This window comes from Apodemus sylvaticus, chromosome 22 (assembly GCF_947179515.1).
Source record: "Apodemus sylvaticus chromosome 22, mApoSyl1.1, whole genome shotgun sequence".
NCBI classification, from domain to species: domain Eukaryota; kingdom Metazoa; phylum Chordata; class Mammalia; order Rodentia; family Muridae; genus Apodemus; species Apodemus sylvaticus.
Genome location: NC_067493.1, coordinates 58,880,523 through 58,893,646, shown reverse-complemented (window position 1 = coordinate 58,893,646; position 13,124 = coordinate 58,880,523). Strand labels below are relative to the sequence as shown.

Here is a 13,124-nt window from a genome sequence, read left to right as displayed (position 1 = left end):
TGCTCTTTGTCAGGTTTAATAACTTCCATAAAAACCCTAACTCACTCACACTCACTCTCTCTCTCTCTCTCTCTCTCTCTCTCTCTCTCTCTCTCTCTCTCTCTCTCTCTCTCTCTCTCTTTCTTTGGTTTTTCAAGACAGAGTTTCTCTGTATAGACCAGGCTGGCCTCAAACTCAGAAATCTGCCTACCTCTGCCTCCCGAGTGCTGGGTTTAAAGGATGGCAATTCTAAATCTTACCAAGCTGATGAACGAGATTAACCAATATGCAGTTATTAGGCAAGGTAAATAGACCAGTCCTAAAAGAATAGTATCAACAGATTCTATGAAGGCTCACACTCAAGACGACATAGGAATGATGGTTACTGGAATAGAAAGAAGGGGAAGAATGGGGTGTTTCTTAGGAACAGTTCTACTTTAAAATGAAAAAACACCTAGGAATGGATGCTGGTTATGTTTACAAAGTGCCATGATTGTACTTACTGCTGCCGAACTGTACACTTAAATGGTAAGTGTTGATGCATTTTGGCACAACATAAAAGAATTTAAAGAGCTGGGCAGTGGTAGCACATGCCCTTAATCCCAGCACTTAGGAGGCAGAGGCAAGCAGATTTCTGAGTTCGAGGCCATCCTGGTCTACAGAGTAAGGTCCAGGACAGCCAGAGCTACGCAGAGAAACCCTGTCTCAAAAAAAAAAAAAAAAAAAAGAATTTAAAGAGATCTGGCTCCAAGATTTTTCTCCAAGCAACAGCAATTGTTCTGAGAAACCACACCATCATGGAAGCAGCTGCATCACTGTTTATTGACCTTAACCCTGTTTACAGTGACAAGTAAGATTAACTCCACCAAGACTGGTGCTGTCGGTCTGAAGCACATGACTCTGACACTCACGCATTTCCTCCCTCTGTAATTTTAAGGCATCTTGAATCACATAATTTAGTCAGGTGGTGTCCTTAATGGTGGATTCTGCTCTCTCCTGCTGGTGGTTGGATCTCCCCAGACCTCATCCACGGTGTATCTGATATCACTTCCCCAGAGAAGCCAGGTAGGCATACCAGAACAGAGCTGCCATGTTGGCAAAGAGCACCCGGAACTGCCAAGAGAACAATCATTAAGCCCCGAGTGGGAATCCTGACCACAGCCCTCACACGTTAGTCTCCCAAGATGGAATTCATCCCTTCGATTGTTTGCTGTTTGAGCTATCTTACCTTCCAACTCTTGAGCCTTTAGCATGTAACAAGGTTTGTTAGGGTCCAGCAGAGAGAGGAGGAGTCTACATCATCCTCTCCTAAGAATATTCTTTATGACTTAGGATCAGCCTAGCCACCACCACCCCAGTACCCGCTCATCCAGACTTAACCCACCTGAAAGCACCTTCAGTCAGGTGCTATCTCTTCTTGGCAGACAGTTCTGTGACAATGACAATCTGTCCCTGCCTTGCTAATTATGAGTCTTTGGCACTGGAGCACAAAGTAGTGCTTAATAATACTTGATGCATAACTTCCTTGTCCCTCAAGCATTCTTGTGCAACTGCCTAAAACCTTGAGCCTAACCTCACATCCCTTCTTTGAAGCAGTTTTCTAGCCTCTTCATTCCTCAACTCACCAATCCCTCTGTATCTTTCCAGGGTGCCTTAGGGTCAAAGTCTGTCATCCCTGTCTCACTAGGATTCTTTGAGTGTTGATTCCAGTACTGTGAGCAAAATAGTCTAAGGCTCATAACTAAGAGGGTTTCTTATTTAACCTTATTTAAGAGGGTTTTCTTCTTCTTTCTTCTTCTTTGTTTTTTTGGTTTGGTTTAGTTTGGTTTTGGTTTTGATTTTGGTTTTTTTGAGACAGGCTTTCTCTGTGTAGCCCTGGCTGTCCTGGAAATCACTCTGTAGACCAGGCTGGCCTCGAACTCAGAAATCTGCCTGCCTCTGCCTCCCAAGTGCTGGGATTAAAGGCATGTGCCACCATTGCCCAGCCAAGGGTTTTCTTCTTAACACAGTTTATTTTCTTCCAAATACCTTGCTTCTCTGCTCAGACCCAGAGGGGAAAAGTCAAGCAGTCTTGACCATTCATATCAACTCTCTGAAGTTACAGAGAAAAAGTAACCACCTAAGCATGATTCTGCACTCACCCGGGGGAACCCCATTCTCTCACCCTCCTAAGATGGCTCTAGGAGACCCTCATTTTGGACCTGAGTGCCCACCCATTTCAGAGGCAGCCATATTTGTACATAACATAGTTTTGGGGTTAGTTGGCCAGTTGGTTGGTTTGGAGACAAAGTTTCTCTGTGTAGCCCTAGCTGTCCTGGAACTCACTCTGTAGACCAGGCTGGCCTTGAACTCACAGAGATCCACCTGCCTCTGCCTCCCAGCTGCTGGGATTAAAGCTGTGTGTCATCAAACCTAGCTTCATAACACAGTTTTATAAACAGGATATTATTTCCTGACCTCAAGACCTCTCTATCACCCTGCAATTCCTGGTCCTCCAGCCTCTGCCTCCAGAGTGATGGATTACAGGCACTAGCATGCCTGGCTTGAGTTGTGATTTGTGTGCTTCCCACATACTCTTCAAGTCAAAGCAATCTGGCTTTAGCTCCTAATCCATCCCAATATGGCTCTTAGAAAGGTCACTGGTGAGGTTACTTCAAGCTGGACATCTGCTGAGATTATTTGGGGGTGGGGGGTAAATTCCTAATATTCCTGCTATGATTGACTAGCCTTTGTTATATCCTAAACGTGTGCTTCTTTTTCCCTACTTTGTGGACTATGTGATGCATGTATGCATATACGAATGTGGGTGGTCTTCATGTGTGCTTGTTAAGTAATACATTTGTAAGTATTTATGAAGTGAGGCATATGGATAGGTACTATATCATGTGGTATAAAGTGAGGCCCGTGTATGGAATGATGTATATGTGGTGTGTATATGTGCTCACTCATTCCTTCATTCTCTCTTCCCCTCCTTGTGTGTATGTGTACATAATGTGGTCTGTATATAGCGTAGTCCACATGGTATGTATGTCTGTGTGTATGCACACTGTCCAAGCCCAATGTGAGTCCTATATCAACCCTATTCTGTGGGCCCGTACTCTGAGAGCTTCTTTTGGGGGGGGGGGATTTGGGTGTTTTGTTTTGTTTTGTTTTGTTTTGTTTTTCCAAGACAGGGTTTCTCTGTATAGCCCTGGCTGTCCTGGAACTCACTCTGTAGACCAGACTGGCCTCGAACTCAGAAATCCGCCTGCCTCTGCCTCCCAGAGTGCTGGGATTACAGGCATGTACCACCACCGCCCTGCTCTCTGTGAGCTTCTTACAGAAAAGATGTTTAACAAAGCACAGAAGAGGATTAAGTTCCTGGAATAGACTAAGGTTGCTATTCAAGACAGACCTGTTTAGAAGAATGGCCCTGGTTGGCAACGTGGGTGTCAACGCTCTCACCCTTTTCCTTCTTCAGTGTGTACAGACAGAGCTCCTGGGTTTGTAACTTGGCAGAGGTACCTAGTACCAATTATTGGAAGAACTGTGCTGGCTCCCTAAGCAGAATCAGACCCAGGGGCAGAGGAAGAATGGCCTTAGAGAGGGAAAAGTCTACATCTCAGATGGCCCTTCTCCCTTAAGGTTCACCAGGATCCTGCCACCCACTATGTAAACTTACTGGGACTGTGAGCCCTTCCAGTGACAGGAAGGTCTTAGGGAAACATAGGGGATGGGTGTGGCACAAGGACAGCTAGTACGTAGCAGCCTGAAGCAGTGCACAAGTGATAGCATCTGTAGAACACTGAACCATTGGGTACTGTCTATTCTGTGCTCTGCACTGTACAACACTGATCCAACGGGTACTTCCCACTCTCCCACTGTGCTCTGCACTGCTCAAAGCCAATGGCTTCACTCACCTTTCAGCAGTCAGTTTCCTCAGCAGCATCTTTGTGCCTGCAATTCTCCCAGTTACGTACAAAGGACCTTCTCTTTGACCAGCTAGCCCTTTGAAGACCCTGCTCATGCCAGGGTCTTCCCTATTTATCTGTTCCAATGCACTTGACTGTTGCATCTTCCTGTTCAGCTGATGCTGAAGCAACCCCGATTGTTTCAGTTACTAGAAAGCACTAGCCTGAAACAGCTGCTTGGGAGTCTCTGCAACTTGGCAGCTCTGAATCCAGAGCTCACAGTGATCAAGGATGGACCAGACCTCCAGAGATGGGTAAAAACATAGTTTGAAAGTACTACCAATTGTTAGGAAAAAAATGACAAAAGCCTTCAGTGGAAACAAGCACGCCTCACCTGCAGGGGCACATAGTTGATGTTAATGAACTGCAAGGGTGTCCACATCTTCCAGTTCATTTGCAGTGCAGGCCAGAAGCCACTCCTCATTTTGGCAACAAAGACACTGGTGTTTTTCCCCTGCAGGGAAGGTAAGGGAAGTTGTGTTCAGTCCCTCCATCCATAGCACCTGTAATGTGGCACCCGGACCCGGACCATGACAATGAATTGAAAAGCCTGTATTATATTTGAAAACACATCTGCACTTACTACTCTGTAGCTAAAAGGAGCCAACTATCCAGGTGGAAAATCTTCAATGACAACAGCTCAGGGACACACTGCCATTCATACTGGGTGGTGTCTGTTCCTATCTGCTCCTTACAGCTAACTGATGATGACTTGTGCTGAGGCCAGCCTCAGTTATCAATGCTTCCTACATTAACTCTCAAAAATGATTGCTTTCCAGCCAAAACTTAATCAGTTTTTAAGAGACAACCCCAAATAAATGCTGTCTGGAAGACTGAATGTATTAAGTGTGACCACACTGAAAATGGATAGAAGCACCTGCCTTGGCACAATTATTTTTTAAAATACTGCAAAATTATGGTAATTAAAATAATCTGTAAGCAATAGTAAAAAATGAAACAAGGGCTGGAGAGATGGCTCAGCAGGTAAGAGCACTGACTGCTCTTCTGAAGGTCATGAGTTCAAATCCCAGCAACCACATGGTGGCTCACAACCATCCTTAAAGATATCTGACTCCCTCTTCTGGAGTGTCTAAAGACAGCTACAGTGTACTTACATATAATAATAAATAAATCTTTAAAAAAAATGAAACAAAATGAAAGTAATACAAAAGTCAAATCAACGTGCAAAGAAACTGAAAATCCAGAAAAAGAACCGAATCTAACTAATGGCCTGTATTTGTGGAAGTAAGAACAAGATAAAATTATTTTGAAACACTAAGGATTACAGTAAGTGGGAGATAATAAGCGATATAAGTGGAAAAATGGAAACAGAAGTCTTCTTCCCCTATAAATATAAAATTCAAAAGACAGGAGAGGAAAGTATAAACTACTTTTCTTGGACTCTTATCAAGATATAACAAACAAGGGCTAGAATGCTGAGAGCCAGGCCAACTGGCTTTCCCTGAGGCACTGAAGTATAGTATGGAGAAGAAACACAGTTCTTTCTTTTTTCTTTTTTCTTAAGATTTATTTATTATATGTAAGTACACTGCAGCTGTCTTCAGACACCCCAGAAGAGGTCATTAGATCTCATTACAGACAGTTGTGAGCCATCATGTAGTTGCTGGGATTTGAACTCAAGACCTTCAGAAGAACAGTCAGTGCTCTTAACTGCTGAGCTCTTAACCGAACCAGGAATAAGCTAAACAGAACCAGTAATGGCCTGGGACATGGGCCTTGGAGGAGCTACAGAGCCTAAGAAACCAACTCTTTCCACCTACAGGGGCTCTGGTTATCAGTCTTAAGGCTGCTATGTCTTCTGTTTATGACATTGTCTTATCCCCAGCCAAAACCTGTATATAAGTTGCTGTAATTTTTAATAAATTTACTTGCATGAGCCATCAGTTTATGAAGGACCTCTGGTTCCAATTTTCTTCTTTATTTCACACCCCCATAACTCCCACTTCAGACCCTGTTCTTGAAGAATAACCTGATGGTACAGGTCACGGAAGAGATGGTCCAGGGGTTAAAAGCACTGGCTCTTGCCCAGAGAATCCCAGTTTGATTCCCAGCACCTAGATGGAGGCCCACAACTGTCTCCAATTCCAGTTCCAAAGGATCCAATGCCCTCTTCTAACATTCATGGGTACCAAGCAAGCTGCTGCCCAGACACACATGCAGACTATATAAAAATAAAAGATGTACTATACAATCACTAGAAAGGATTAAGAATATTTATATTATCTTTCTATCATAAAATCCAAAGAGAAAAGGAGAACCAGAGTTGACTATGAAGTTTTAAAATTTCTGTATGAGCCAGTTAGTGGTGGTGCACGCCTGTAATCCCAGTACTCTGGGAGGCAGAGGCAGGTGGATTTCTGAATTCGAGGCCAGCCTGGTCTACAGAGTGAGTTCCAGGACAGCCAGGGCTAGCTATACACAGAAACCCTGTCTTGAAAAAACCAAATCCAAAAACCAAAAAAAAAAAAAAAAAAAAAAAAGAAAAGAAAGTTGAGGACTAGCGAGATAGTTCAGCAGGTAATGGTACTTGCTGATCAGCCTGATGACCTGAGTTCCACATAGTGGAAGGGAAAAACCAACTCTTACAGGCTGTCCTCTGGTCTCTACACACATCCTGCAGTACATGCACGTCGACACACAAACACAGAGAAAACAGGGAAACTGCCATTTTCTGAACATGACAGCATTATTGTACACATCAACTCATAGAAATTTTGACTCCATGTGTAAAGTCCAAACAAGACCAAGCCAGGAAACCCCAGTATGGATAGGGGAGAGGTTCGTAAAGTCTTCCCCTCAGCTGTGGAGCTACTGTAAATGCTTCTGGGAAGGAATGCGTTTTTTTTTTTTTTTTCAGGGATGCAACCCCTGAGAGACCTATACCCCCACACATACATGCAGCAGGTTTAAAAAGAACATGTGAAGGTGGGGAAGGAAAAGTAGAGTGAGGGAGGATGGGGTGGACACATTCGATGCAAGTACAAAATTCTCAAGAAACTGTAAAAAAAAAAAAAGGAAGGAAAGGGACAGAAGGAGGAAGGGAGAGTGGGAGGGAGGGAGAGAGGGGGCAAGGGAGAAGGAGAGAAAGGAGGGAAGGAGGCAGAGAGGAAGAAAAGAGAAAGCTGAGAGTCCAGACCTTGGGGCCCACCCTAGGAAGCAGGCTATCAATCCACCTTTGACTGGAGATACAGCACATGCCAGGACAAATACTCACCTCCAGCAAGTTCATGAAGAAGAAGAACAGCAGCAGAAAGGTTGGGGCAAAGAACAGGCGATCCAGCAGAAGCCTCTTGATGCTGGCCCAGGGAACCTCAGGAGGGACCCAGTACTCCATGAAGAGGTAGAGGTAGTGACTCAGTGGACCTGTGACAAACAACCTGGATGCCACAGGAGTGTGAGCTTCACTGTGGTTCTTTCTACATTTCTGTCTCCGGTCCTCACACCAAGATTCACCTTAGGTCCTAAGCCCTCTTTTCTTCCCCCAAAGTACGTACTGACCACACAGATTTATAAAGCTACTCTAGAGAGAAAAAAAAAGTTTCTTTCAGCCAGTTTCAGGAAGTCTTTTTGCCCAAAAAGACTGAAGTGACTTCTGCTAGTTCTCCCATTTGGTGAGCTGGAACAGCCACAATGATGGCCCTGGCTGAGGTATATGCCCAACTGACTCCTCTGTTTCAGGCATTTATGCTGTCTGTCCTCATCTGTGCCCTCATGCCTTAACGGGCCCTGAGAAACAAATAGACATAGCTCAGCTCCCGGAGGTTTTCATCAAGCTTTTTGTTGTTGTTGTTGTTGTTTTAAAATTTATTTTATATGAATATGCTGTAGCTATCTGAAGAGGGCATCAGATCCCATTACAGATGGTTGTGAGCCACCATGTGGTTGCTGGGAATTGAACTCAGTACCTCTGGAAGAGCAGTCAATGCTCTTAACCACTGAGCCCTTTCATTTTTAGGGGAAACTGGCAGGATAAAACTTGGTATTACCTCTGACTTCCCTAACATGCTGATCTCTAGTTCACATTTGGCTCACCTGGGAATGCGCCAAGTCCAGCCAAGTGAGTTTCACAAAGTACAGTAATATAGGGAAGGGCAGGAACCAGGGTCTTTCAATTCCAACAAAGTCTATAAACAAGGTTTTCAATTAGACTTTTCCTACATCACTGTGGGCCACAGTAAGGCAAACAATTGACTTCTTTGGGAGGCCAAGACCATGTGAGAGGTGTTAAAGTACCTTAGCTGATCTTGTTACTTGTCAAAGTATAGGGGATGTGGCTTTATAAACATTTTAATAAGTGGTCCAAATTATTATTCTTAGAAGCTTTTGTGGGGTTAGGACTGAATCTCAGTTGGTAGAGTACCTCCCAAGTATGAAAGAATACTTTGCAAGTATGCAAAACAAACAGACAATCCTGGGTTTGATTCCCAGCACTGCAAAACAAGAAGCAAAAACAAACAAACAAAACCCCCAAAACATCAAAAAACAGATATGGCGGTACACTTCTATAATCCTGGCACTCAGGAGGCAAGGGGATCATCAGGATCATCAGAGTTCAAAGGATATATGAGTTTCAGACTCTTTCATTTACATACACGTGCATATGCACATGGGCTCTCCAACACACACACACACACACACAAATTATTTGATTTACTTATTTATTTTGGCTTAAGACAGGGTCTCACTGTGTAGCTCTGGTTGACCTGAAACTCACCATTTAGACCAGGATGGCCTCCAAGTACTGAGTCATACACTACCACACCCAACTAAATAATGAAGCTATATGAGATCAGTAGTAACCTATACGAAGCCATGGGCTTAATTCTAACACCACACAACCACACAAAGTTTTTCTGTTTGCTTTGGAGACAGGGTTTCTCTGTGTAGCCCTGACTGTCCCAGAACTCATTCTGTAGACCAGGCTGGCCTTGAACTCAGAGACTCATCTGCTTTTGCCTCCCAAGTGCTGGGATTAAAGGTGAGTGCCATCACCTTCCAGCTTTCTTTCTTTTCTTTTCTAATCATTCCAGTTGGAAGGATTTCCAATCATCTAGCCATCTCATTAGTAGTGGCCAAAGAACTCAGGGACACTTTTGTTTTAAAGACAGATCTCTGTACATAGCACAAACCAGTCTGGAATTTGTGGCAATACTACTGTCTCTGCCGCTCCCTCCAAAGGGCTAAGTTAAAAGTCTTTGTCATCATATCCAGCCTCTGATATTTCTTTTTGTTTTGAGACAGGGTCTCACAATGGAGACCAAGATAGCCTCAGACTCACAGAAATCCACCTGCCTCTGCCTCCTGAATGCTGGAATTAAAGACATGCACCACTACATCTGCTCTCTGATGCTTCTTCTTCTTTTTTTTTTTTTAAGATTTATTTATTATGTATAAGTACACTGTAGTTGTCTTTAGACACTCCAGAAGAGGGCATCAGATCTCATTATAGATGGTTGTGAGCCACCATGTGGTTGCTGGGATTTGAACTCAGGACTTTCGGAAGAACAGTTGAGCCCTCTCTCCAGCCCCTCTCTGATGCTTCTTGAAGAATTTTCTTTGTTTTTTAATTATATCTTTTGTTTTCTATTTCTTGTGCATAGATACTTTGCTTGCGGGTACATCTGTGTACCATGTACGTGTCTGGTGCCTTATGAGGTCATAAGGTAGAAGTCATCAGACCTCCTGGAACTGGAGTTACAGATGGTTGTGAACTGCTACATGGGAGCTGGGAGTCAAACCTGGGTCCTCTATAAGAGCAGCCAGCACTGCTAGCTGAGCCATCTTCCAGCCTCAGAATTAGGTTTTTGTTTTTTTTTTTTTTTAAGATTTATTTGCTTTATTTATATGAGTACATTGTAGCTGTCTTCAGACATACCAGAAGAGGGCATCAGATCCCATTACAGATGGCTGTGAGCCACCATGTGGTTGCTGGGAATTGAACTCAGGACCATTAGAAGAACAGTCAGTGCTCTTAACCACTGAGCCATCTCTCCAGCCCCAGAATTAGGTTTTTAAACCAAAGTATTCCAAAGGGTTAATGCTGGCAGGCAGCTCTGCTGTGCTCGGTCTACAGAGGTGAGGCAGCTTTCTGTGGTACTTACCCATAAACTAAATATCTGAGAAGCCCACTGACTTCTAGACTTTGAGAGTCTTTTTTCTGCTTCTTAATCATCTGGGCCAGAAAGTTTCCAAGGGCTGACAAAATGCCACTGTAGAGGAAGAGGCAATCAGAAAATGAACAACAGACACACAGACACAAGGATATGCCTGTCTTGCATGGCAATAGCAGGGCTGCTGTAAGATCTTGCTATGTAGATCATGGGATGAGTTCTTGTTGAAATAACTTGCTTAGTTAGGTAAAGCCCCAGAGAGAGAGAGACACTAGGACCTAAAGCCACAGATGAGCACAGTGAGACTTCCACCTGCTGGGCAGCATGCCTTCCAGCATCCCCACAGCTGCTCCACTGAAGGCATGGGTGAAGAAGCCAATAGGAGGGATCTTCACAAGGACCTTTCTGTAGTTTACTGTGGACTGTATTCAAGCTGATAGCTCTATGTTGTAGTTTTTTAGTTTATGTTTGTAGATCTCTGGCAGAAATCACCAGAGGTTTTTCTTCCTGTTACTTTTCTTCTCTCTCTCTCTAAAAAACAAAACACTGGATTTCTGAGTTTGAGGCCAGCCTGGTCTACAGAGTGAGCTCCAGGACAGCCAGGGCTACACAGAGAAACCCTGTCTCAAAAAAACAAAAACCCAAAAAACAAAAACCCAAACCAAAACACTTCTATAATAGTTATGTTACACTCCTGAATTAAAATTGTAAATTCTTGGGCTGGAGCGATGGCTCAGCAGTTAAGAGCACTTACTGCTCTTCCAAAGGTCCTGAGTTCAATTCCCAGCAACCACATGGTGGCTCACAACCATCCATAATGAGATCTGACGCCCTCTTCTGAAGTGTCTGAAGACAGCTACAGTGTACTTACATATAATGCATAAATAAATCTTTTTAAAAATTTGTAAATTCTCAGTAAGAAGATAGGACCAGTTGCTTCTTTCAAAGGATGGATCTTGTCTTAATTTTTTTATGTTGCTGTGATTTAAAAAACAACAACAACAAACCTGATGTCTTAGTCAGGGTTTCTATTCCTGCACAAACATCATGACCAAGAAGCAAGTTGGGGAGGAAAGGGTTTATTCAGCTTACACTTTTCCACATTGCTGTTCATCACCAAAGGAAGTCAGGACTGGAACTCGGGAAGCAGGAGCTGATGCAGAGGCCATAGAGGGATGTTTCTTACTGGCTTGCTTCCCCTGTCTTGCTCAGCTTGCTTTCTTATAGAACCCAGGACCACCAGCCCAGGGATGGAACCACCCACAAGGGGCCCTCCCACCTTGATCACTAATTGAGAAAATGCCTTACAGCTGGATCTCCTGGAGGCATTTCCTCACCTGAAACTCCTTTCTCTGTGATAACTCCAGTCTGTGTCAAGTTGACACACAAAACCAGCCAGTACACCCGACAAAAGGCAACTTAAGAGAGCAGTGGCTTATTTCAGCTCCCAGTTAAAGGTTAAAGTCCATCATATTAAAGGTTAAAGGGAGGGAAGACAAGGCAACAGGAGGTTGAAGCTCCTCACATCACATCCATAATCAAAACACAGCAAGAAAATGTATGCTGCTCAGCTAGCATACATTTTTTCCACTTTAAAGACACCAACCAGGAATGGTGGCACCCCCTAGTGGGCAGATCTTCCCAGCTCAATTAAGGTAATCAAGATAATTCCCTCGGGCATGCTTAATTCCTAAATTTTATCAAGTCGACAACTAGCATTAATCCCCACAGGTCTATAAGCTGTCTTCTAAAAGCTATAAAATCCAAAACTGACAGTATGGATAATAAGGACCCTCTTGACTTGATCCTTGGTTGCCTCTTCCTATCTTCTTCCCATTTCCATTTTCTCCACCAGAGTCCTTCTCTTCACCCCTCCAACCTGCCCCGCATTCTTCCCTCAGAACTTTTGCACTTACTGTGCCCTGTAAACAAGTGCTTCTCTTCTCTGTGCTTCTAACCAACGTCAACAACACAGGAGAGATTTCCCTAAGTTATACATTTATCTGCCTTTTGCGGGGGGTTGGGAGGATGACCTCGTTCTTCTCAGCTCCAAGCCTGTTTGATCACAACTATGTGCACGGCACACAGAAAGCACTCTGTACATACTTATGAAAGGCTAAGTTAATAGAGAACAAAACTATAAAATTCACTAATAAAAATTAACAGAAACAGGGATTTCTTGTTAAGAAATCGAACCATGTAGATCAAAGGGCAGAGTTCACCAGCAACAGTGCACTGATTGCTAAGGGTTGGAACGTGTCCCTGACTCGCGGGTCTTCACAACATTCAGATTGCAAAGGCTAATGGTTGGGACCCAATACACAAACAGCATTTACTGGATAAGCAGAACAGGGCACACTTTAATGCAAAACTCTGCCTTTGGTAGCCACATTCCTCCACAACAGCGGTTCTCAACCTTCTTAACGCTGTGACCCTTTAATACAGTTATTCATGGTGTTTTCATTGCTACTTCTAAACTGTAAAGCTGCTACTGTTATGAATCGTAACGTAAATATCTGATATATAGGATATCTGGTATGCGACCCCTGGAGAAAGGTCGTTCAACCTTCAAGGGGTTCCCGACCTACAGGCTGAGAACCACTGCTGCACGGGCAGCATGGAGCTGCTTGGTCTGCTGGCACCCCCTCTTTTACCCTCCCCTGCAGGAGAGTCTCCCCTGTTGACACCCCTCCTTTCCACCCCTCTTCCCATTATGCGCCCACCTACTGACGGCTTTGGTGGCCACCGGATAGAGCTTTAGGAACAGCAAGTATTGGGCGAGCGCTCGCTTGGGAAGCGAACCGAGCTCGGGTTCCACCCGCAGCCTGGACGCAGCAGGTGCCATCGCGGTCCCGACTCTGAGTCGTCCCGGGCGCCCACCCAACAGCTAGGCAGTCGGGCACCCGGCCCAGAACACGGGGCACAGGGCGGGGACGGCCTGACATTTCCTGCCCTATCTCGGCCCTCAGCGAGGCTGGCCGGCCCGCCACGCGCGCGGCCAGCTTGCACCTTATTTTCCCCGGGTCCCTGCGACCCACCCTCCGCGCTCCGCGGAGGATTGGAG

At 44.5% G+C, this 13,124-nt stretch overlaps 1 protein-coding gene across 1 annotated transcript; it reads right to left on the bottom strand.

Annotated features, from left to right (window-relative positions):
- Window positions 1-788: 788 nt before the first annotated feature.
- On the bottom strand, window positions 789-13,120 carry Pxmp2 (peroxisomal membrane protein 2). The gene is made up of 5 exons (XM_052168724.1): window positions 12,784-13,120; window positions 10,052-10,159; window positions 7,165-7,327; window positions 4,264-4,383; window positions 789-1,092 (listed from the first exon to the last, which is right to left on the bottom strand). Exons 1-5 carry the CDS (start codon window positions 12,903-12,905, stop codon window positions 1,024-1,026), a joined length of 582 nt encoding a protein of 193 aa, XP_052024684.1. The 5' UTR covers window positions 12,906-13,120; the 3' UTR covers window positions 789-1,023.
- Window positions 13,121-13,124: the final 4 nt, after the last annotated feature.